The sequence below is a fragment of the Panthera uncia genome, chromosome F1 (assembly GCF_023721935.1).
Source record: "Panthera uncia isolate 11264 chromosome F1, Puncia_PCG_1.0, whole genome shotgun sequence".
NCBI classification, from domain to species: domain Eukaryota; kingdom Metazoa; phylum Chordata; class Mammalia; order Carnivora; family Felidae; genus Panthera; species Panthera uncia.
Genome location: NC_064813.1, coordinates 25,014,461 through 25,039,833, shown reverse-complemented (window position 1 = coordinate 25,039,833; position 25,373 = coordinate 25,014,461). Strand labels below are relative to the sequence as shown.

Sequence of the window (25,373 nt, the reverse complement as noted above, 5' to 3'; positions counted from 1 at the left end):
AATTCCTATAAGGTGTTTAGCACTGTGAAATGTTAACAATTATCATTAATAAAACACTTTATTATGGAATTATGTACTGCTTTCTTCTATACTAAGATGTGTCATATTTCTCCACATATATGTGAGAAAATTTTTGGCCAGAACTCAGGCTTCTACTTTAGTGCCCAATTCAGCTACCAAACAAAACACATAGTAGATGCTTAACATCTATTTAATGATTAAGTACATATAGAGATAGATACACAAATAGATAATTTTTTTTTCACCTGAATTTAATCCTAATGTACAGTATAACCCAGATGCCCTTGTGTTGGGTAGAGACTGTGTCCCTAAGAAGAATGTTTTATTTTGCCACTGGGCAGTGAATTCCAAGAGAATGTAAGTAGTTGTAAAATGGAAAAATGGTGGCCCTTTCAAAGACTAGAAGATGCCATAATCACAGGCTATCAGGGCTACCTGGAAATCATATACCATCGTCTTCATTTTACAGCTGAGGCCCAGAGACTTCCTTTTGGTCTAGAGGCCAGGCTGGGACTGAAACCCAGCCTCCAGACCCTGCCTCGATCCTTTTCCAGTATTTGTCATTACTTTCTTGACTTTCTCCACAGTCAACTTCCCTTACAACCTGAATAAGAGGGAAGCCTTCTCCCTAAAGACTGTTTGGGCTGCCAGGAATTCGTGGGAGTCCATGGGAATCTGTGGGAATCTGTGCATCCACTCCCTCCCAAGGTTGCTCTGCAGAGTTGCTGCCAGGGACCAGGTGGCCTGGCATGAGATCTGAGATTCGGCATCCTTTGCTGACTGAAAACATCAGCCCCTCATCCCAGAGGGGTCACTGAGGGCTAGAGGTTGAGAATAGGCCTCTTCCTGTCCATGCGCTGATCAGCTCCTAGCATGGAGGGCTGGTAACAAGGGTAGAAAGAGACTCCCCAGCCAATTCAGCACAAAGGAGCACACAATGTCTAAGCCTGGATGGTGCCATCCATCCCAGAGTGACATCTAAAAGCTCTTGAAAGACTTTTGTTCCAGTCTGTCCCAGTCTGGCTCTGCATGGGGCCTATCCTCACCCTCACTCCTGCCCTCACACACCATACACATTCATAGCTTTGTTCATGCTATTTTCCACACCTGAATGCTCCTATCATCTCTCATCTGCTCCCCATTCCCACATTACTGACCTGCTCAAGTTAAATTTCAGTGTAAATGTCTGCCCCTCCATCAGAGTTAATTAACCACATTCTTCTTTATTTCCCCATTATACTTGGTTTATTCCACCAACATAAAATTTAATTCAAAATAGCTTTTGTTGGGTCTTTCCTACTAAATCAGTGCTTCTCAAACTTTATATGCATACAAATCAACTAGAGATTCAGATTCTGTAGGTCTGATTTGGGGCCTAGGAGTCTGAATTTTTACAACTCCCAAGTGATGCTGACATTGGTGGCCTATGGGCCACACTTTGAGTGGCAACATACTGCTTTTGAGTTCCTTGAGGACAGGTGTCATGTCTTACTCATCTTTGTAATACCCGCTTTTAGCACAGTGTCTTGGTGATTACAGGTAGTTAATACACATTCACGGAATTGAAATGAATCAAATCAAGGCACTGGTGTTTCTGAGGTGTCTCCTTTAAATGTAAACATGTGATCTGGGCAACATTAGACAACTGTATCTGGGATTGCAGAAAGTGGGGAGGGGCAGGACTTGGGGATCTTAAGAAGGCAGGATTTATTCATTAACATTAGAGGATATGTCTTTCCAGTGACAGAAATATCAGTGCCCACTAATGAGATACTCCCCTGTTCCCCACCATCCATCCATGCTCCCTGCCACCCAACCCCTCACTCTAGGATCAAGGTAGCCTAGGGATAATTTAACTCAGAACCTTGACTCAGAATGTAGATAACTAAATGAACTTGCAGGTAAAAAAAAAAAAAAAAGGCTTGACAAATTGTCCCTTTTTCAAAAAGACTTCACTCCTATAATAGGGTACTTATTTTCTCCCAAATATAGTCTTTCTCCTTGGGTGGTGCTGGATAAAGACAAATAAATTCTTGTTACCAAGTATCTGTTTCTGTAATCCATATTGACAAGCCACTCCCCCTGCAGCCAACACATCCTTCTACCAGGAAGCCCAGCTTCAAATAACTGATTTGCGGGACTGGACAGAGTGAGACAGATCCAGATCCAGCCCATGGGCTTGCTGGAGGGCTGGGCTCTTTGGGATCTCAGGCCCCATCAATAGAGGGGCTAGCTGAGAAGGGGGCTTGTCGTAGACTCTGGGTCTGAAGTTTTCTCTTGTCCAGCAAGAGAGAAAGACACAGGATTGAAAATGTGACAGAGGCTAATGTCTGGGAGAAGACAAGAGCCCCGAATAAGGGTCCTTGCTCCATTTTTATTAAATCAGAAGGCTTACAAGCATGATGGGCGTGCACAGAGAGACACTGAAACTATAAACATTAACTCATGGGTGTGGGGAAAGGGGGTTTTGGAGATATGAGGTGTTAGGGGTTTTGGTCAATACAAAACAAGATTCTGGTGCTGGGTGGAAGGTTGTTCACAGCAAACGTGAGGCCCTTGATGACCTAAACTGGCCTAGGAGACAAGAAAGACAGAACATGCTACCTTAGGGTCAACAAGGCATCTTTCTTTTGCTAATTAGCTCCACTCTGGGCAACTTACCCTGCTGTGGTCTATAGCCCTATTTACCTGTTTACCTAATTTGGTCCTTCCTTCCTTTCTGTGAAAGCAGCTTTCTGCTATTGTTGTACATCTTTGTCCTATACTGGGAGCCTTTGCCCCATTTGTCCTATACTGGGGGTCTTTGCCCCATTTGTCCTATACTGGGGGCCTTTGCCCAGTTTACCTAATCTTACTTACCTAATCTTGTTTACCCAAAACTTGGGTGTGTTCATCCTATGGCTTTCTGATTCTTTTTGCCTTATTAACCCATCAGTGCAGGCTCAGAGAATTCCTAAGCTTATTCCTCACAGGGGCTCACAGCCTTGGTCCACTTATACTTTGTTTCATGTGGAGCTGGTGTTTTCTTGTATTCCTTGTAGGCAGTCAGCTTGTGACCCAGTATCTCGGCATAGAATTTGTTACGAACTAACTCACTAACTGTGTGACATCCTGTGAGTCACCATCTATGCTTCAGTTTCTTCCTTTGTGAAAAGAGGGATTTGGAAGAAATTGACTCTATAGTCTCATTCAGCCCTCTGATTACCAACTTAAAGTACTTTATATTTATAACCTGCTTTAAATTACAGTATTTCATGGAGACCTTGCAATCCCACATTTACCTGTGTGGAAAATGAGTCTTAGAGAAGATAAATACCTTGTCTTAAAGCATCTACCTAACAAATGGCCAAACTAGGTCTCAAACACAGATCAGACTCCTTATTTTCTTAATCACTAACCAATAAGGTCTCCTGGAGCCTGGACATGGAGGATTTTTTACTTCTCTCACATCCTTGGGAGAGAGAGCACAGCCTCTGTCTCCTCCAATTCCCCTTTTCCTTGTCTCTCTCTTCTCAGACTCTGGGCTGCTTTCACCCTTTCTTTCCTTTCTGTTGAGTTGTCGTCCATGTCTCTTTCAGTTTTCTCCATTTTTCTTTCTGTCCTCCACCTTCCCTTCCTTCTCCCTCCCCTACCCATCTTTCATTTAGCCTCTTCCAACCTCTGCCCTCCCTCTCTTCCTTCTGCATGACAGCCTCTCTTGATAAATATTGCTGGGTTCTGCCTTGATAAAGATGTCACCCCATACTCCTGGGTGAATCTGTGGGTTTGTGAAAGCAGGAAGATGGAGCCCAAGTGTAGCCTAATGACCAGGATGGTGTTTTCTAGTCTAAAGCAATGGTTTCCAAGCCTCAGGAAAGATGGCCTGAATTGGAATCACCAGTGGTAGGACAGGAGAGGGGGGCAGTGGTTATAATTCAAAATGCAGATTCCTAGGCTTCCCACCCAGAGACTTTATTTAGTAGGGTCAGGGTAAAAATTTAGTACTCTATTTTTTAAAAATTTCTGAGATGATTATGATGACCAGCAAGATTCATACCTTACTGTTGGGACTTGTGCCCACCAGACCCTCTCTTAGGGGTAGCCAAGTATCTACAGTAGTACCAGGAGGGTTGCCTCTGGTGGAGGCCTTGTTTGTAGGCTATGAGACATCAGTTAATGAGTTTGGCACTTGCTCCTTTCTCATCCCAGCTGTCTGCCCCATCAGTGGTATATCTGGCTCAATAGGGGAAACTACTTGCTTCTGCCACATTTGGGCAAACAGAGGGACCTGATTTACATTCCACTTATTTTTGGCCATAAGTCTCCCAACAAATAGGGTATGCCCATTCCTTTCATCCTTTTAGATGACACATTCATCTTCCATATAATTGTCCCTCTGTTATTGTCTGGAGAGGAGTAAGAGGAGAGAAATTTTCACTTACATCCCTCTAATAGCACATGACTTTCCTAATTACTATACCAGGACTTTCACCATGAAATATGTGGGCTCTGACAGCCACACATGCAGAACCTGGTAGACTCTTTGAGACCATCTAGTCTACCCCTCACTAATGAACCCTCAACGCCTATCACTGAAAGACAGACATTCTTTGAATATGAGCTCTGTTCTGCATTACTAAGCTCTTTTCTGGGATTACACTCTACCATTGGTTTACACCATGTGCTCTCCATAGGGGCAATATTGCCCCCCAAGAGAGTGAATATTTGTGTTACAATTATGCCAAGTCCTCCACACCCTTTTCATCCAAGGACAAAGGAGTTGGAAGATAAAATTTGAACTTATATATGTTAGTCTCTCCAGCTGTTCATTGTGAATGATTGTATTTGTCTTGACTTCGACAGCAGGAGTGAACTCTTTCCTCTAATTAAATAGTTCTGGACATTTGTTTCACTTATTCGATATTTAGCTCTTAGAATTAGCGACTTTGCGTCATTTGTATGTTTCTACTGTCTTTATAACTAGATTATAAAACATTTTATGGTAGAGACCATGTGTTCATATGATAGTTCACTCATTTATTCATTTATCAAACACTGAGCACCTCCAGGTGTGGGGCTAGATTCTAAAGAGACAAAGAAGACAGAACATGGTCTCCAACTTCAAATACTTCCCAGTAAATAAAGAGTGGTAAAACCATGTGACTGTAGAGATGTGCATAAGTGTATGTGTATAAGTGTAACTATAGAGATGTGTATAAGTTGCATAGAGAGATTTCTTTCCTAGTTGGAAAGAGAGACAGTAGACAGTACTTGAGCGGAGCTTTAAAGGAGAAAGGAGGAGTTTCCTGGATAGAAAAAGAATGTGGAACAGGAAGACCATTCAAGACTGAACTGGAAGCTTCTGATATGCCTGGAGACAATGGTACATGTGAGGAGGGACTGGAAATGAGGCCAGGCCAAAGTAAGAGGCACCTTCAAGCTTATTCTAAGGGTATGGATTTTATCCATAAATTAATGGGGTGCTACTGGAGAATTTAAATTAGCCAGTGGCATTATTTGCTCTTTATTCCCAAAGCTCACTCTGGCTGCAATGGGGACAGGAATAGATGAGGATTAGAACTCAGTTAAGAGATGTTGCAACAATGCAGAGTTGGTGATGCTTGGACAAAGGCAGTAGGTGGGGATAAATAATGCAGAGAACTTGTTGATTAATATATTGTAGGGGTGACTGAAAATTGGTATGACCACAAGGGAGATTCATTAATTAACTATTAAATTAAAAAAAATAGTCTGTGACTCAGAAATGCTGTTTATGGTTATGTACTCTAAAGAAGAATATTTAATCAGAATTTATTATTAAAAAATAAATCAGCTAGACCAACATGTCCAACACTATGGGGCTAGATAAATATGATAATATTAAATGGAATCAATAGTGCTATCATATAACAAAATAGCTCTGCCTCCAACACATTCTACGACTAAGTGAAAAACAGCCAGTTGTAGAATGATACATGTAAGTGTTGATGTCCTAGAGAAAAACTCATTTTGGCATTTGGAGAGACCTATTGCAAACAGCTGTCTTCCCACCTTCTCACCCTAAAGTGGACTTAACAGACATCAATTCGTACTTACCTACACAGCACTTCTACTTAGTCTTCTTACTTCTGTAAAAGCAAATTAATATTGGGGCACCTGGGTAGCTCAGTCAGTTGAGCATCTGACTCTTGATTGCAGCTCAGGTCATGATCCCAGGCTGGTGGGATCAAGCCCCGCGTCAGCCTCCATGTGGAGCCTGCTTGAGATTCTCTCTCTCTCTCTCTCTCTCTCTCTCTCTCTCTTCCTCTGCCCCTCCCCCCCAACTCATTCTCTCTCTCTCAAATAAAAAAATTAATATTCAGTAGATAAAAAATAACATTTATAGACTACATGTAAACTCTACAGAGTTGGGATACAATCAACACTCCTGTGGTCCCCACCAGCTATAAGAACAGAAAACCATTGTTATTTTCCATGCCTCTGCGTCTCTCTCAAATCTATCCTATTCTTCCCCTCTGGGGGGTAAACATTTTCCTGAATTTGATTTATGTTCCACATATGTGTTCACATTGTTTAGTTTTGTGTATTTTTGAACTATATATATATATACACACACACACGTGTATATACATACAGTATATATATGCATACAGTATATATTCTTTTGTGACATTCTTTTTTCACATAAAATTATATTTTTGAAGTTCCACATTGGTATCAGTCAGAGTTCCCGAGAGAAGTAGAACCAATAGATGTATACATATAAAGGAGATTGATCATGAGGAAATGGCTCATGTGATTATGGAGGCACAGAAATCCCACATTCACTGTCTCTAGGTTAGAGACCTTGTAGTATAATTCCAGTCAGAGTCTACAGACTTGAGAGCCAAGGGAACTGATGGTATAAGCCCCAGTACATGAGCAAAAGAAGACCTATGTCCCAGTCCAGTATAGAGGCAGGAAGAAAAAGGGATGAATTCCATCTTCCTCTACCTTTTGTTCTATTGAGGTTCTCAACAGATTTCATGAGCCACCCACATTGGGGTGGATAATCTACTTTACTAAATTCAAATGTTAATCTCATAGACACACCCAGAAATAATATTTAACCTGGGCACCCTGTGGCCCAGTCAAGTTGTCACATAAAATTAACTATCAAAATGTTGTTGACTATAGCTGTATTTTTCATTTTTCACTTTTACTTCTCTATCATTTTCATTTTATAAAAAAAGTTTATCTATACATTTTAATGTTGAAAGACATTTTGATTATTCCTCCTTCTCTCTGCCAGTTATAGACAGTGCTGTTATGGAGATTCCTAAATATGATCCTTTTATGCATGTATGAGAGTTACTGTACAGTTTATACAAGTAAGGATATGTATCTTCAACTTTACTACATAATGCCACATAACATCAAATTCTTTAACAAAGTGTATCATTTACATTTCCACTAGCAATGTATTAATCATTCTATTTATTTCACATTGTCAGACTGTTGTCAAGCTCATTTTTGTCTATCTGGTACATGTGAAATGGTAACTAGCAAGCAAATGGGACCTCAGTCCTATGGAATTCTGCTACAACCATGTGAACTTGGAAGAGGACTCAGCTTCAGCATGAAGTGCAGCCTGGGTGTCACCATGACTGTACCTTGTGAGACTTGTGAGCAGAGGTCCCATAGAGAGCTGTCTTGCGTCCTGACCCACAGAAACTGAAATGAATGCATGATGTTTTAAGCCACTAAATTAAATTGTGTTAAATTGTTACACAGCAACAGATAACTAATATGTTATTGGATCCATGGAGAAGGAAATAAAATTCAAATATGCTAATTAGTTCACCTGTGAACAGAATTGATATAATCTATGAAAGATCTGAGAGGTGTTTTCTTTGATTAAAAAAATTTTTGCTGAAGGGTTTAGATTAGCCTCACTGGATTAGGGGCTCGTCCCTTGTCTGACTTGTGACTGGGAAAGCAGGATTTATCAGAAAATGATAGCTCCCACTAAACCCCCAGGGCTTGAGGAGACACTTCCCAGGAGATTTCATAGTTAAAACAACAATAGAATTCTATCATGCTAATGCAATTGGAAAAGGCAATTAGAAAAGACAAAAGTATATATAAGAGGAGATTATTTTTTCATTACTGAAGATAACATGATTATATAAAATCATTTGAAAATTAGTAAGAGCAGTAGCTACATGCAACAAGACGATTAATATGAAGATCAATATAAAATTATAGTTTTTTGTATTTGTAAAACTGATCAAATAAAATGGAAGATCCATTGATAGTAGGAACAAAAGAGAATTTACCAATAAATAAACCAAAATGGAAATATATAGGAGCAATATGACACAAATTTAACTTGAGACATTCTTGTACTTGATTGACTGTCATGAAGGGTAATATGACCATTACATTCTAACTAAATGCTTATTTCATGAGAGAAAATATTTGATGGCTAATTCACACTAAGGTTACTAGCTTAATAGGATCTTCTTTCTTTTTTAAAAAAAAACTTTTAATGATTATTTATTTTTGAGAGACAGAGAGAGACAAAGCACAAGCTGGAGACGGGCAAAATGAGAGAGAGAAGCACACAGGATCTGAAGCAGGGCCCAGGCTCTGAGCTGTCAGCACAGAGCCTGTTGCTGGGGTTGAACACTGAATTGTGAGATCATGACCTGACCTGAAGTCAGACACTAACTGATTGAGCCAGCCAGGCACCTCAATAAGATCTTCTTTCTTACCAGTACCTACATTTTACTCAGTGATCCTCAAAATTTAATGTGCCTAAGAACTACCTGGGAACGTTTCTTGGAATGCTTATTACAAGACACCACCCCCAAGAAATTCAGAATCAGTACCTCTGAGTAGAACCTATTCACCTGCATTTTAACTTGGAAAAACATTGCTTCAGCCCAAAGGAAAGAATCTCAGGTGGTGGCATGTCATTTCTGATCTGGAGATCAGCAGGAGATTCTCAGGAGTGAATATCGTTCTGGTAATCCTCAAATAACATCAGAGTAGTTGGGTATTGTGTAGGTTTACTTGTGACTCTTAAGACTGTTTATGCCTGTGAGAATACATTTATTTATACCTAGTAATTATACGAGATTATATGCGAGGAGTCTTAAGAGATATGCCAGACATTGTGTATTCTCCATGCTTTCTCTCAGTTCTTTTTTATGTTCTGTGACTTTGAGAGGGAAGTAAGGAACATCAAGGACAAGTAAGAGAGGCAAGGGGGGCCTTTAGCATAATCTCCAAGAACTGCAGATGCCCAGGCATTGTGATGGCGAATATGCTTATTTCATTGGCAATGGATGGTTAGCTGTCAATGAACCAGAGCAGAAGACCAGAACGGAAACCATGACACCCACCCCACCGTAAATTTGGGTTTCCTCCAAAACCATTTCCCCTCTGTATGTAGATGCAATGAGCTGGAGAGAGGATATAAGTAGACTTCAGGAAGCTCCCTCCACACTCTAGAACCTGAGGCGACCATTTCTGAGCTGGTTGTCTCTGCTTTTGGTCAGACCTACCTTCAGTCCCATGGGAGGCTTTGAAGGTCATTTGTACCCCGGACTGTCTCTCTTCTTCTATGGACTTTATCATGCACGACTAGTCTCCAGGGCCTTGATATGCAACTACCCTGTCCAGTATCTGCCACGCCATCCCTGGAGCAAAGGAAGATGGGCAAGGCTGAGACAAATACACTATGTTGGGCTGGTGAAGATATTAAGTGCCTGCATTTTAGTAGTTCAAGAGCTGCATAACATACATGGACAGTTTGTACTCATCAGCAAGATATATCATCAGAGAAACTTTTTGTACCGCAAACAGTGGCAGCATCTCACTCTATATATGACCTTCTTCCTGAGCGGGTGTGTAGATGTGGTGAGCCAGAACGTGCTACCCCAGAGGTGTGCTGCTCTGGAGCAAGGTGCCCAAGCCCTGGGCATGTTTCTGTTTCTGCCTCTGATGGTGTCTCACATGCAGGACTCAGAAGGTGTGGAGCTGCAGTCTCACATCCTGCTCACTCAGGCCATATTCCTGCTGGCGTTGGTGGTGATCGCAGAGCTGTGGGCCCCTGATATGCTGCAACTCTGGGTGATGAAGGCCTTTTTTTATATGATGACAGGCTCTTGGCTGATTCAGATAGGCTTTATGCTGTACAAACCAATTTCTGGTTATAAATGGATGGATGATGACAAAAACAACATTATATTTGTCACCACCTTCTTCTGCTGGCATGTGGCTTCCATTGCCATTTTGATGATCTGGGTCTATGGCTTCTCTTTTTTGTGGTATTGTTACATTTGTTGATGTTTGAACCTGGGTAAGCCAGGAATGGTTTCTGTCACCTGCACATTCTGGAATACCTGGAAGAGAAGTTGTGGGAAGTGCAGGTGTCAGAGAAGATGACTGAGGTAACAGACTCTGCTGGGATGGGCATACCCTTCACCCCTTCTGGCTTTTCTTAGTCTCATTTGCTGAGCAGGGTGCAGAGGCAAGACAAATGAAACACAAGAGATATGTGACTATGACCTTCATTCTCAGCTTCCCAACTATTTCCCCCACCTCCCTACTCTCTCCTCAACTCCAACCAAGGCATTCTGCTTGCCTTGCTCGTCTCTGTATTCTTCACATCCCTCCCAGGAGAGCATGAAAATAAATGAACTATATCCTGTCTTTGGGTCTTTATAAATATCCTCACCCACCCCAGAGCATACTGAGCCCTAGTTACATTTAGTACATCATAATAATTTACCTATGATAATAACCACCTCCTCACCCTTTCTCTCTTCAATACCCATACTAAATCTAAACTGTTATTTTCACTATAAATAACTCAGAGAACTATTGTTTAATTCTTTCCTTAGGTTATGATTTATCAAAGAAATCCTTTATTTTCAGCTTTAATGAGATATACTTAATATAAAAACAATCACACATATTTAATGTATGCATTTTGAGGAGTTAGGACATATGTGATGCCATGGTAACACCACCACAATCCTTGAAGGCAATTTCTTCTGCAGGGTCTATCAGAACAGAGCAACACCTTGCACAGAGTGAGGTCTCAAAAGGACTCATGTGCTTCCAGAATTTATCGATCGGTCTCCCCGAGTGTAGAGTCTGTCAGATTCTTCTCCCTGGGTAGATCAGCAATCAGCCCATTGCTCTGTACACACCTCAATCAATTTCCAAGTAGCACACTCACCTGGAGCCAATCCTTTCTGGCTCTTACATGTAGGAGAATTCAATGGCTTATTTATTCCATGAAATTTTCTTTTTGATCCTCACAACTGTCTTATCATGTAGGTTCATAGATGATAATCTAAAACCTCAAAGGGTTAAAAACTGGCTCAAGGTAGCCAGACATTTAGCTATGTCACATAATGCTGTATCTGAGTGTCAAGGGAGGTCGAATTCTGAGTAGTAAAGTTAAATTGTTGGCAACTTGCAAAAGAATGTCTTTATGACACCTGTTATGCTTCTTTCCCTGCCACCCCAGGATATGAAGAATATGTCAAGCTTCCCTTACTCTTGGTCATGGCTATAATATCCAGGCTTAGGACAGAGTGAGGCTGAGGCAGGGGTTCTAGGGGGTCATCATCCTTCTAGTTTCCCTTTTTCTTCTGGTTCCTAGGAGAACTAGACATACCCATCTTTCTTTGGTTCTGGCGTTACTCTTGTTAATTTTCTTGCTCAAGCGTTAAAGTGTAGCAGGGATGAATTATTGTCTGGTCATGAAGGTTCTCTACTCTATGGTTTGGGGGGCTTGTGAGCATTCTGAGTTGCTGCAAAGGGGGAGGTGCTTCCCAGTGTCATTTTGATGGGGGTCAGCAATGTCTCTGAATGTGCCATGGCATGCATGTGACCAGCAGGCAGCTCTCCATGGAAGGCTTACACCTTGCGCCAGTGGGATATTTGATCAGGTAACAATGCTGCTCTCCATTGGAAATAAGCAGTGGTCCCTGGGGTGGAATAAAATATTTATCAGGCATTAGTTTAGCTTCTGTGCCTCTCCTTGGTTTTGGTGACCAGTGGAGGTATGCAGTTTTCTCTGTAGGTTCTGCCCTGTTCCTGGTTGTCGCCTCTGGGTCCCATCCCCTTGTTTCTCCCCCACAACTTGGGTATTTTTCAGGCCTTGCCTAGCTTTGCAGTCCCTCCTTCCTAAAGCCTAGTTGAACCTCCTCTAGTGTCCTGAGATTGGGAAGGTAGGGAATCTGTTTTTCCTCTACACTCTTTCCTAGTGATATGGCAAAATTCTGTTTTCTAATTCATTCAGGCCTCCTATTTTTGTATTAAGGGCATAATTTGGATGTTTTTAACCTAAAAATTGACTCTTCTTTTTTGCAATTATAACCCAACCTCATCTTGAGGCAGTCTTTCATTAATTGGGGGTAAAGTTATTGTAAATAACTGTTTTTTACAAAAAAAGCCAAAATGTTAATATTTTAGGATATTGTCTCTCTGCAAAGGTAAAAGTTGAAGAGATATCAAAGCCACATGTCGACAGATCTGTCCATTTCTGAGTAGTTTCTTTTGAGGTCCTGTTAGACACTGATGAACTAATCTCTGGTAGTAAATTAATGCCTCCAAATATTATTATGTCTCACAATATGTATTTTTGAGGTAAAATAATAAATATTAGCAGGGTCCTACAAAGACACAAAAGATTATTACTGAGGCCTAATATAATGGTGGAATGGACAGGCCTGGTTGGATGAAAGGATCTTTCTGTATTCTTCACATCACGGTAGGTATGAGTACTCTGACAGTAATCCTAATCACTTTGGGATGTAAGACCAACTGAAGATAAATTTAGAAAACAAACAAAAAACCAACCCAGAGCTGTATAGTTAAAGGTGTGATCTTCACCACCATCCACCAGAGGGCATCATCTTTACATGAGCCTGGAAAGGCAAATGCTCTCCATTCAGTATTTAAGTATAGATTTATAAGAAATGAAGTGATGAAGAGCAGGGCAGAATAATACATAAGCAAGTGTCTGTCGAGGCACCCAGTAAACATAATGAAGATCTGTTTGTTTCTTGTTAGCCTTAGATATGTAGACATGAATAAGCATAGAATTCAATCAGTAGATATAGGTTATATGTAGATAGATACATGGAAACATAGGTACATAGATGCATAAGTTATATAGATATATACATGTATGGATAGATATCCATACATATATATATCCATATATATATATATATATATATATGCATATATGTATGTGTATGTGTGCGTGTCTGTGTATGTGTATTTGTGTGTGTGTATATCTCAAAACAAAGCAGTGTCACAATGCCCTTTGAGTTGAAATGGCTTTTTAGAAACTTTATAAAAATAGTCAAAATGCTCTTGTTTAGCTCATCACATATTAGGCATGCAATAAATAATTAGCAAATGAGTAAATAAAGTATGTAGTAGAGTTGTAGCATAGATGAAATGTTGGTTTAATTCTGATCTGGGTTTTGATGGATAAGTAGGAGTTTGTTAGATGAGTTCAGGCAGGAATTCTGAGGTCTTGTATGTTCTTGTGCTCAGACTCCAAAGCTCAGCAAACACAAGCTTAGCAGTGCAGTTATGGGATTTCATAGACCAGTGATAACAGAAAAAACTACCAACCTCCTGCCCCCTAGAGTGGGTGGCTAAGGAAGAGTCATACAAAATTGTTTTTTGGAAAGTTTAATAATTTACTTCTCTTTAAAAAAGTTTTTTGATGTTTATTTATTTTTGAGAGAGAGAGAGAGACAGAGCATGAGCAGGGGAGGGGCCGAGAGATGAAGAGACACAGAATCTGAAGCAGGCTCCAGACTCTGAGCTGGCAGCACAGAGCCCAATGCAGGGCTTGAACTCACAAGCTGTGAGATCATGACCTGAGCCAAAGTCAGACACTTGACAGCTGAGCCACCCAATAATTACTTTTCACTTTGAAGGCAGAGTATTATTAATGGGCTCTTACTAATTGAAGGGGAATGTTTTGCCAAAACAACAAAAATACTTGCAATTATTTATATTGTAACCAGCATTCAATATATTATAGTATACATTTAATATAGTAATTATTAAATTTTTAGATGACAAAATTATTTATAAATATAATAATATTATTTAAAATTGCTATCATTGTTCATTATCTTTCAATGAAATCATTTGGTAGTTGGTAAATAAAAATTTCCTAAACAGATACCATTTCCAAATTTTTTAGTTAAAACTCCTTAGACATTTCATATTATGAAATAAGAATTAAATTTGTTAAATTAAATAAAAATTTAAATTTACCCACTCAACCAAAATAAGTAAAATTACCATCACCAACTTATTGAGGCTTCTCTGTCCGAAACTCAGAATTTTAATACATATTTTAGGTCAAAGAATATAATATAGGACCAATAGGAACCAAGGCCAACCCTAGAACTATAGGACAGAGTCCTTTGTGTGATCACATCCATGAGGTTTATTTTTTTTAAACCTGTAGTGAGGATTTAACTAATCACCAGTCACAAAAGATTGTACTTCTTATAACTCAGTATCTTTCCTTAAAATCAATTGTTAAATGGATTATTTAGTGGAAAGTGTTAATTGTTAAATGGGTTATTTCCAGTATTTATTCTCTTTCTGTATTACGGTAATATAATGTCACCAAGACCTAATACATACTAATAGAATTTTAAACCCTTTACACAGGATGAAATTGCACCTCCCTTGACTTTAAAATTTTATGTATTGCATTGACCACCATTCTGAAGTCTTTGATTGGAATCTATTGTATCAGCAAAGATGATAACAATTAGGGATAAGGCATAAATTCTACATCTGTATCTTTTCCTTAGGTAGCTAACCAGAATCAATAACAAACATGAAGTTCTGAATCAGAAGGCACAGTTATGCCTAGGAGAAGTTATTATTTGTCAATAATATATCGAAAGATTTCATAATTTAACACTTGGACAATGATTCTATGTTATTTGCTCTGTCTCTCCCTTACTCTCTTTCAGTGTCCCAGTTCCTCAGTCAGACAATTTTTAGGTCTTTATATTTGTGCAGGACTTAAAGCTTCCCATATTGCCTTCACATCCATTTCTCAGCTGAACTGAAAAAACATTATCAAACATCTACTAGTGCCAGGCACTATAGGCACAAAGATGACTTGGATGTAGAGTACCACTTCCTCTGTGCCATTTCCTTTCAGCAAAGTTAATCTAAATCCTTATTATTGTGATTTCTTTTTCCACTGTTAAAATAGGATGCCAGTTTGAGAGAACAGATTGCCACTATTTCAATTCATTGCTATCCAATTTTATATTTGTTTAATAACCTTTCTAAGTCCCTTTCCAAATGATCCCATCCTCTGCAACCTTGTGACTTTTGCATTGCTAAACTTAGCTTCCAAGAGTTTTGTAAACTATTTGATATTATTTTGACAAGCAACATCTCCTAGACATTCTGTCCACTTAAAACAACAGCCTACAAGAGCCTTGACTTCACTTTCTCTGAAAAGCTGTAAGGCACTTGGTTATCTGATTAAACAATTCTTCCATTTCTCTGGTTCTCTTTTCATAGGAAATGAATATTAAGATGGAAGACCATCACCTCTATAAACCCTAATAATTTAGCCAAAAGCTACTGAGAGGAGTCATTCAGGGTCATACCCTAGAGAGGGTTAAAAGACTTGAAAATTCTAGGATTGTTGGGAAACACGTTATATCTAAAAAACCCTGTTGTCCCATAAAAGAACTTGGGAAGTTGGAAGGAATATTAATAATGAGCTACCAATAATATGTCATTTACACTTGAAAAGGTGTTATGCTTTCTTTAGTATATGTAAAGACCAGATACTATTTTTTAAAGTGATTTTGATTTTAAAGTGAAGAAAGTAATTATGTCTTGATGTTTTATGTGTTCCAAGAGGAGTTGGTAGCCTACAATATTTCTTCAATCAATTATCAATGACCTCATTTGTTAGCATAACACACACACACACACACACACACACACACACACCTTAAGAGAGTTCAGGGTGAAGCTCTACGTAGCTTGCTAATCTCAAGTTATGCCTTAGCTTATCACCTCCTTTGGAAAAGAGCTATCACAACCTAGGCCAAAAAAAAAAAAAATCTTTTAGGTCTCCTTTTAAAAGAATGGCAATATATAACACTGATATCTACCCACATTCCTTAATACAGTGCGCTTTCAGACTTGTCTTCAATGAAGCTGTATGAATACACTCTCTACTCCTGATCACTGTCCCACCATCTTCCCCACAGCTTGAAGAGCTTGACTACTGGAGGCATTAACAACCAAATGGAGTGTTGTCACTTCAACAGTGGCAAGACTAAAAGCCACCATCACTGGCTAGAGGCTTTTGCATGGGACTTGGATCCCTGACCCTTTCAAGACCTTCTAGTTTCCAAAGGGAAAGGGAATTAGATATCTCCCAAACTTGTGTGATAATAAGAATCACCTGGGGTACTTGTACATTATCAGGTCCTTCCTCTGATGATTCTGATTTAGAAGAGCTGGGTGGGGCTCAGGAGTCCACATATTTTACAAGTGCCCCAAGATGATTATTATTATCAGGCAAATATAGGAAATACTGGTATTTGAATTAGATAGACTTGAGTTCACATATCAGCTGTGATATTTAGTAGCCTTGTGTTGGGTCAGATCCAGAATGCAATGATTTCCCAAAGTTCTGGGTGTCTCCTTTACCACAGTGCATCTTTACCCTGGAAATGGCAGCACATCTCTTTAGCAAAGATTAGGAAAAAGATTCAAAATAAATTCTTGCAAAAATATTGCACAGTTCTTCCTAAATAGTAAAATGCTTTCTTTTTATTTAAGAGCTTCTGTGTCTGACTCAGGACTGAAAATTGAATGAAGGACCTGATTAGACTCCTATTTATATTAATTCATTCACTTGACAAATATTTACTGAGCACTTTCATGTGACAGAAACTGCTCTAAAGGTTTGGGATATATCATTGAATAAAACAGCCAAAAATCCCTGCCACCATGGAGCTTATATAGTGGCCTACCCACACATTTTTCCAAGGGATCCCATGATCAATAGCCACCACAAGGAATCTGTGGGTTGGATCATTCTGATACCCACACTGCCATAGCTGCTATTATGATATTCACATATACTTTGTCATTGGTGGTGAGCACAGCCTCCCATTTATTTTATTTTATTTTATTTATTTTATTTTATTTTATTTTATTTTATTTTATTTTATTATTTTATTTTATTATTATTTTTTAATATATGAAATTTATTGTCAAATTGGTTTCCATACAACACCCAGTGCTCATCCCAAAAGAATCCCTCCTCAATGCCCATCACCTACCCTTCCCTCCCCCCCCCCCCCCCCCCCCCCCCCCCCCATCAACCCTCAGTTTGTTTTCAGTTTTTAAGAGTCTCTTATGCTTTGGTCTCTCCCACTCTAACCTCTTTTTTTTTTTTTTTTTCCTTCCCCTCCCCCATGGGTTTCTGTTAAGTTTCTCAGGATCCACATAAGAGTGAAAACATATGGTATCTCTCTTTCTCTGTATGACTTATTTCACTTAGCATCACACTCTCCAGTTCCATCCACATTGCTACAAAGGGCCATATTTCATTCCTTCTCATTGCCACGTAGTACTCCATTGTGTATATAAACCACAATTTCTTTATCCATTCATCAGTTGATGGACATTTAGGCTTTTTACACAATTTGGCTATTGTTGAGAGTGCTGCTATAAACATTGAGGTGCAAGTGCCCCTATGCATCAGTACTCCTGTATCCCTTGGGTAAATGCCTAGCAGTGCTACTGCTGGGTCATAGGGTAGGTCTATTTTTAATTTTTTGAGGAACCTCCACACTGTTTTCCAGAGCGGCTGCACCAGTTTGCATTCCCAACAGTGCAAGAAGGTTCCTGTTTCTCCACATCCTCTCCAGCATCTATCAGTCTCCTGATTTGTTCATTTTGGCCACTCTGACTGGCGTGAGGTGATATATGAGTGTGGTTTTGATTTGTATTTCCCTGATGAGGAGCGATGCACAACCTCCCATTTAAATCAAAGCTCATTTTCAACTAGAGCATCTTCTTTCAGCATTTGTGGCCATTCCCACTGTGCCACTACTGCTGGCACCCCACCATTGAGCACTGGTTGCCATAGGCACCATCATGCATAGTCTCTCATTGCCTTTCAGATTTTGAGTCATGCCTCCAAGATGAAAAGTTCTGGATGGAGTCAAGGACAGGTGTCATGCCCTTGCTGCCAGGGCAGGAAGATTGACCCAAATATGACAAGTGGTCAGAAACTGAGTGACCAATACAAAACAACATAAAACCCTACTAAATTCACTCTCTCTTGACCCCACTCAGCATTCAGGACCCTCTTTGGGCTAATTTACAGGTATCCTAGGACATTGCAAAGAAAGATCCAAATGTGGTCAATCAGACCCAAAGCCTGGACTACTCCAAAATGAGTTACCTATCCTTGAAGTGAACAAGATCTTAATTCCCAAACCCGTTTAAGGCAATAAAAAAATGAGTAACAAAATATAATTTCCATATTAAAATATTCTAAACAGTTATTTTACCACAAGTTGTTCTCTGTGAACAAACTCATGCTCCAACTTGCAATCAACATTTTAAACCTTGGTAAACTGGAAATATTCCAGAAAATTCGTCTGTCTCCTTTCTTTTCATTAATGATTGTTTTTTTATTTCTAGGACTGTTTCTATGTAGATAAAAAAGGTTTCTGCTCTTTTTCTTGAACTGGTCATGATAGCACATAAATAGGCCTGGCCCAGTTTACAGTTGAAAAATATTATACCATCTTGAAAAGAGTTTAAATGAAAGACAAATATAACTTCTTTCCCATATTGCCTCTTGCCTGCTTCTGTCTTTTCTGGAGTCACTGGTCTAGAAGAATGGGGGACTAATCTGGATTAGAAACTTTTGGGTCAAAATTAGTCACAGAAAATTTCAATTTGTTGCATATGCTATGATTTGATGAAAAATATTAAATGGCTTTGTTTCAATCTGCTGGTAAACAATTAGATATACAGGATGGCTTTTTCTAAGTAGCTCCTTTCCATCTAGATAGTGTCTACTTCTTTTATAACATCTGCAGGAAAGAAGTCTAATTAGACATGTAAGGATGCACATAAGAAGTAGTAGGAGGAATCATACAGAAAAATAAATCATTGTGAGGAAGTCCAAAGGGCTTGTTTTTAAGTCCGCTCAAATGCATTTTTCATGTGAAAAGTAGGTTCAATTTACTAGCATATTTGAAACAACATGGCCTCCTGAATCAAAATGGCAGAGTAAAATCTCAGTGTCTCACTTAACTATCTTTCAGTAAAAAGGAAGTAATAATCTCTATTTACCAGGGTTAAGAATTAAATGAAAACAAAGTATAAACACCTAGTCTAACTTCTTGCTCATGGAAGGCATTCAACTAATGTTTATTCTATACCTTTAAACGCCAATGAATTATAAAGTAACCAACAGCCAACCAGAGAAGAAACTGGGAAGAAGGAAAGGGAGTGGAAAACACACTTGTATATTAGGTTGAATTTGCCAGTTTATCTGAAAGATAAGTCATTAAACATTCACTGAGTAACTGTTAAATTTCTAGAAAGATATTAGATCCAAAAGACACATTAGAAATAAATGTGTTATGCTAAGTGAAATAAGTCATACAGAGAAAGAGAGATACCATATGTTTTCACTCTTATGTGGATCCTGAGAAACTTACCAGAAGACCATGGGGGAGGGGAAGAAAAAAAAGAGAAAGGTTAAAGAGGGAGGGAGCCAAAACATAAGAGACTCTTAAAAACTGAGAACAAACTGAGGGTTGATGGGGGGTGGGTGATGGGTATTGAGGAGGGCACCTGTTGGGATGAGCACTGGGTGTTGTATGGAAACCAATTTGACAATAAATTTCATATTAAACAAAAATAAAGAAATGAACAAGGGGCACCTGGGTGGCTCAGTCAGTTAAGCTCAGGTCATGATCTGACTTAGGCTCAGGTCATGATCTCATGGTTCATGAGTGTGAGCTCCGCGTCAGACTCTGTGCTGACAGCTCAGAGCCTGGAGCCTGTTTCAGATTCTGTGTCTCCCTCTCTCTGCCCCTCCCCTGCTCTTACTCTGTCTGTCTCTCTCAAAAATTAATAACCATTAAAAATTTTCTAAAAAGAGAGAAAGAAATTAACAGGGGGTGCCTGGGTGGCTCTGTCGGTTAAACATCCAACTCTTGATTTCAGCTGAGTTCATGATCTCATAGTTTGTGAGATCAAGTGCCTTGTTGGGCTTTGTGCTGACAGCGTGGAGCCTGCTTGGGATTCTCTCTCTCTCCCTCTCTCTCTGCCCCCCCCCCCCCTTTCTCCCAAAATAAAAAAACATTAAAAAGAAAGAAAGAAAGAAAGAAAGAAAGAAAGAAAGAAAGAAAGAAAGAGAAAGAAAGAAACAGATTCTTGCTTCCCTGAAGCATAAGGTCAAGTTAAGGAGACAGCTAAAACTCAGGATCAATAACTGGACAACTGATAACGAAACTGTATGGACTAAAAGCCTAAGTACAGGAAAAGTCTGGTACATTTAGGAGATCCAGAAGATCAGGTAACAGCGTGTTATCTTCAGACTGAGTGACCAGAGATAAAAGAGCACTTCCTGATAGAATCTGGAACCCCTTAGAGGGGATGTGACTGTGTGTTCATATGGGGTGGAGTTCTGTTGACTGGGGACTAGTTCTGTATCCTTACTAATCACAGTGGCAGGGAAAGCATGGCAACATGAGCAATGCTGGTAAGTCTCTAAAAGGGATGTCTCTGAGACTTTTAGCCCCCCCCTACATAAGGCAAACCTTTCAGCTTTCCAGTCTCAACAGATCTGAGTCATTCAGGGATACCACCTATGGCTTTTATGTTATTAATGCCCTTTGTTTTCCTTTTCTCTTCTTCTTCTCCCCAACTCCCATCCCCACTGTATGCCAACTGATCTTTGAGGATAGGACAGAGCCCCCTTCATAAGACAAGTGAGACAACTAAGAAGGAGGAAGAAAAATGCAGATTGGGCCATCATGTGTCATGTCTCCTCCAGGGAGAAGGCTAGCATGAAGTTTGGGGTTATCCAATTATTCCTTTTGTTCCCAAGTTAGTATTATTATTGTATGGAATAAATGTTGAAGGCCTTCCCAAATTATTAGGAAGTTACAAAGCAAAACAAGTAAGAAGGGGAATATATGGAAAGACTTGTTTCTATACCCCATTAAGACAGTCTTGTTAATGGCAAACCCTGTCATAGTCAAGCCCCTTGTCACCAACAGTGAGTGTAGCTATGGGACACAATCATTTGGGAAATTTCTGCCAAACTCCACTTTCCTGCATTCAGAATGTCTCAATAATCTTATTAAGAAATCCATGCCATTGAGGAGGGCACCTGTTAGGATGAGCACTGGGTGTTGTATGGAAACCAATTTGACAATAAATTTCATATTAAAAAAAAGCTATGAATTGGGATCCTAATTAAAAAAAAAAAGAAAGAAATCCATGCCAGTCTTTATCAGTGATGAACAAACAATTGAACAAAAACTCAAAAGATTAAAGATTTCTTGGAAGAACAATTCATTTAACTTTTATAGAACTTAGACATTATCCAAGCACTTTTACTGGCTAGGGGAAGAAAGATGAAAAGACAAAGTTCCTCCTCTCATAGGGCTTAGTCTACTGAGAAAGACAGATACATAAATGAAATAAATGCTGTTTCAATAAATGAAAACAGCAACTGGTTAATTATAATAATGGGAGATGTAAGTAATGGTGCAGGGGAGGTAGTGATTGATTTTACCATTTGCTTGGTTCACCAAGGTTATATGTTAACCAGTTCTTGACGGATGACTAGCAATTTGCAAAGCACACAGGTTGAGAGGACATTTCAGGTGCTGTGAATATGGTAACAAAGACATGAAAGTTGGAAGTGAGAGGACAAAGCATGTGCAGGAAAGCACAATATTTTGGCTGGCAAATAGAAGGCAGCATGGTATGGTGTAGTGGGAGATGATGCTGGCAGAGAACACCAAATCCAGATATGGTGAAGCCTTATATTCTCTAGGATACTGAGGAGTATTTGAAGGGCTTTAACAATAACAACATTGGAAGATTATGGTGCCGGTGTGTGGAAAGTGCTTGGAAAGGAAACTTAGGGAGATCACATAAGAAACTGATGCCATAAAGTCAAGGTGAGAGATGATGGGAGCCTGAAATAAGACAGTGTCTGTAGAGTTGGAGAGGAAAGGATAGATTTTAGAAATCTGTAGGAAGAGAGACCACATAACATGGTCCTCCATTGCCTATGGGAGTGTTTGAGAGGGAGAGAAACAGAGCAAAGGAGGAATCAAAGATGATTTTCAGGGGGCCCCTGGGTGGCTCAGTTAGTTAAGTGTGTAACTTTTGATGTTGACTCAGGTCATGATCTCACAGTTTGTGAGTTCAGGCCCCATACCCAGCTCCATGCTGACCATGCAAAGCCTGCTTGGGATTCTCTCTCTCTCCCTACCCCTTCCCTGCTCACACTCTCTTCCCCCTCTTAAAATAAATAAATAAATAAAATTTTCAGAAAAAGATAATTTTCAGGCTTCTGGAGTGCCTGGGTGGGTCAGTTAAGCGTCTGACTTCGGTTCAGGTCATGATCTCGCAGTCTGTAAGTTCAAGCCCTACATCAGGCTCTGTGCTGACAGTTCAGAGCCTGGAGCCTGCTTCAGATTCTGTGTTTCCCTCTTTCTCTGCCCCTTCCCTGCTCATGCTCTGTCTCTCTCTCTCAAAGGAAAAAAAAAAGATGATTTCGGCTTTCTGATTTAGACATTTGAATGAGTGGTGGTTCTGTTAACAGAGATTAGGAATAAAGGAAAAAGCAAAATGATCAGATCAGTTTTGAAAATGTTGAGATTGAAGTTCTGCTGGATGTCCATGGAGCGATGTCCCATAGCTCGTTGGATATTTAGAACTAGAGCCAAGGAAAGAAGTCTGGCCTGAAAACATAAATTTTGGATTATCTATGTGGAATAGATGAAGTGGATCAGGAAATGATTCTAAAAAGAAAAGCAGAGGTCTCTCTAGCAAAAGGCAAGAACTGACATCAATTCTGTTACAATAGTGTTTGATTGTCTGGGTTCCTATTTCTATTTCTATTACACAAAGACAATAACCACCAAGTGTTGTCAGGAAAAGCGATGGAGGGGATTGTTTAGTTTTCTTATATTATCATAACTGCACTCCAGCAATTGTGAATGGCACTGACGATTCTCACCAGACATCTAATAGACCAAGAGATAGGATTAATATAATATCTATGTTGTTCATTTTATAAGTCTTTTATTGTAAATTTTGGGTACACAATGGGGAAATTCTGAGCATTGGTAAAACAACTGGATTATTCACTAGTTGAATATTGGGAGTTAAAGAGCATAGAGAATGAGTTAGAGCAAACTTAGAGGGGTCACCTAGTCCACCTATGGTCGCTCTGCTTGGCTTTGTGATAGTCAACATTCATCTCCTCAGATTAACTTAGGCAGCACAATGATCAAGCCCTAGAGGAGTAATAAATACTTTGCATGACCAAATAGGTATTCAAAAAAGCTTTTTTTGGGCCCAAATCAACAAGTTGAAATTCAACTGGAATAAATGTAAATTCCTACCCTTGGTTTCCAAAAAATGACTGCATAAATAAAGGATGATGGAGTTAATAGTGTAATGTGAGAGCACCCAAAGCTAATCTCATGTTTGGCCACACTAATAGAACATACAGTATGGGCAAAGTTGTCTCATGTTCTTCCCTGGGAAGCGTGCAGAGTACTTGGGTTGTAGGTGCCACTCTAGCCACAGAGCGAGGACCCAGATAGAAAGGAGGGCATGTGATGAGCGGCTGAAGAATTGCTTAGTGACAGACTAGCCAGAAGGGTCAGAGGTGAACAGAAGGTTGTGATGTTTTTATGAATATGGAAGCACTGTCCCCTTTAAGAGGATTTAGATGAATTCTGTTGAGGTTCAGAGGGCAGAATTTCTACAAATGGAAAGAAGATAAAAGAAGGTGGTTTACAGTAGGAAAATCTTCCTAAGCATTTCATCTCTTCATAAATGGAATGGGTAGCTCTATGAAGCTGTGAGCTCCCCACAGCTGGGAGTATTTAAACAGAGTGATATTGCAGAGAAGAGTCCTGGAGAGAGGGAAAAATCAAGTTAGATGACCCTAAAGGTCATCAAATTCTGAGATTTGACCATATGACATGATCCATTCTCTTGCTTTGTTGTCTCATCCTGAATGCAACCCTGGTTCATGAGGTGTGTGTGGTTTTTTTTTCTCCCCATATAGAGATAATCAGTTCTACAAACCTTATAATTCTGCTAGAGGATGAAATCTTTGCCGATTTTTTCAACACATTTCTTTCTCTCCCGGTAAGTATTCCCAGAATTAAATTCAAATGTTTCAGCAACAGCTGAATAGTGAATCTCACTGAGCTGAGTGCATTTTTAAAAGAATAAACTTCTTACTAACTCAAAACCTATTTTAACTTGAGCAAATAAATATAAACAGAATCTCCTTTAAAATCTCTAGGAGCTTCCCATTGTTGATAAATCCCAACTCCTCAGCTTCCTTAATTGCCTTTGCCTGTCCACATTTATTTCCCATAACATCCTCTGGTACCCAGTGCTGCATTGATAGCAACTGTATCCTCATAGAGTACACCTGGCATTTTCTCACCTCTGCACCCCTTCTTGGCTGTGTTGTTAGCTTTTATAGTTCCACCTACGAAAGTCTTAACCATTTTTCAAATCTCTGTTTAAATCCTGTTCTTAAGAAATTCCTATCTTCTCCTAATTAGAACTTATTTCTCCCTGCCTCGTGCCCCTTGGCACTTTGCAACCCTCTTGTGTTGTACGTGTGTGTGTCTCCTACTGAACTGTGAGATTGTGGATTCCTGCAGGACAAGGACCATGGATAATTTATTCTGCTCTGCTCCCTTCATCAGGTGTTTGGCCAGAGCAATTGTTGAGCTGTTGACTGAAACCAAACATATATTTTCTCAACCTTTGCAACTAAAATAAATCTCGAATGTCAAAATACTCTTAGAGCCAAACCTAGACTAATCCCACATCTTTTTTCATTTAAGTTTTTGGTTATATTTTAAGGTTCGTGCCTTATAAATTGTGGCTCAGTGTATCCTTTTCCATAGAATACCACCTATTAAAGTGTGAAATTCATATAACTGGGAAAAAGCCACTGTGTACTACCCTACAAAATTTACTGGGTAGTTAGTTACTTTGTGCCAGTCAGTGGGCTTAGTACTGGGGAT

General features: G+C 39.5%; 2 protein-coding genes across 6 annotated transcripts in view; both read left to right on the top strand.

Moving 5' to 3' along the window:
- Window positions 1-8,722: 8,722 nt before the first annotated feature.
- TEDDM1 (transmembrane epididymal protein 1) lies at window positions 8,723-10,701 on the top strand. The gene has a single exon (XM_049634133.1). It carries the CDS (start codon window positions 9,562-9,564, stop codon window positions 10,333-10,335), a length of 774 nt encoding a protein of 257 aa, XP_049490090.1. The 5' UTR covers window positions 8,723-9,561; the 3' UTR covers window positions 10,336-10,701.
- Window positions 10,702-20,734: 10,033 nt separating this feature from the next.
- The window catches only part of RGSL1 (regulator of G protein signaling like 1), a 113,768-nt gene continuing 109,129 nt past the window's right edge, over window positions 20,735-25,373 (top strand). For all 5 annotated transcript variants that reach the window (XR_007458746.1, XR_007458745.1, XM_049634127.1 and 2 more), the window contains exons 1-2: window positions 20,735-20,830; window positions 24,392-24,474. Coding sequence is in view for 3 of the 5 variants with exons in the window: in XM_049634127.1 (XP_049490084.1) it covers window positions 20,818-20,830; window positions 24,392-24,474 (96 nt within the window). In the remaining 2 variants the exon portion in view is untranslated. The remainder of the gene's footprint in view (window positions 20,831-24,391; window positions 24,475-25,373) is intronic.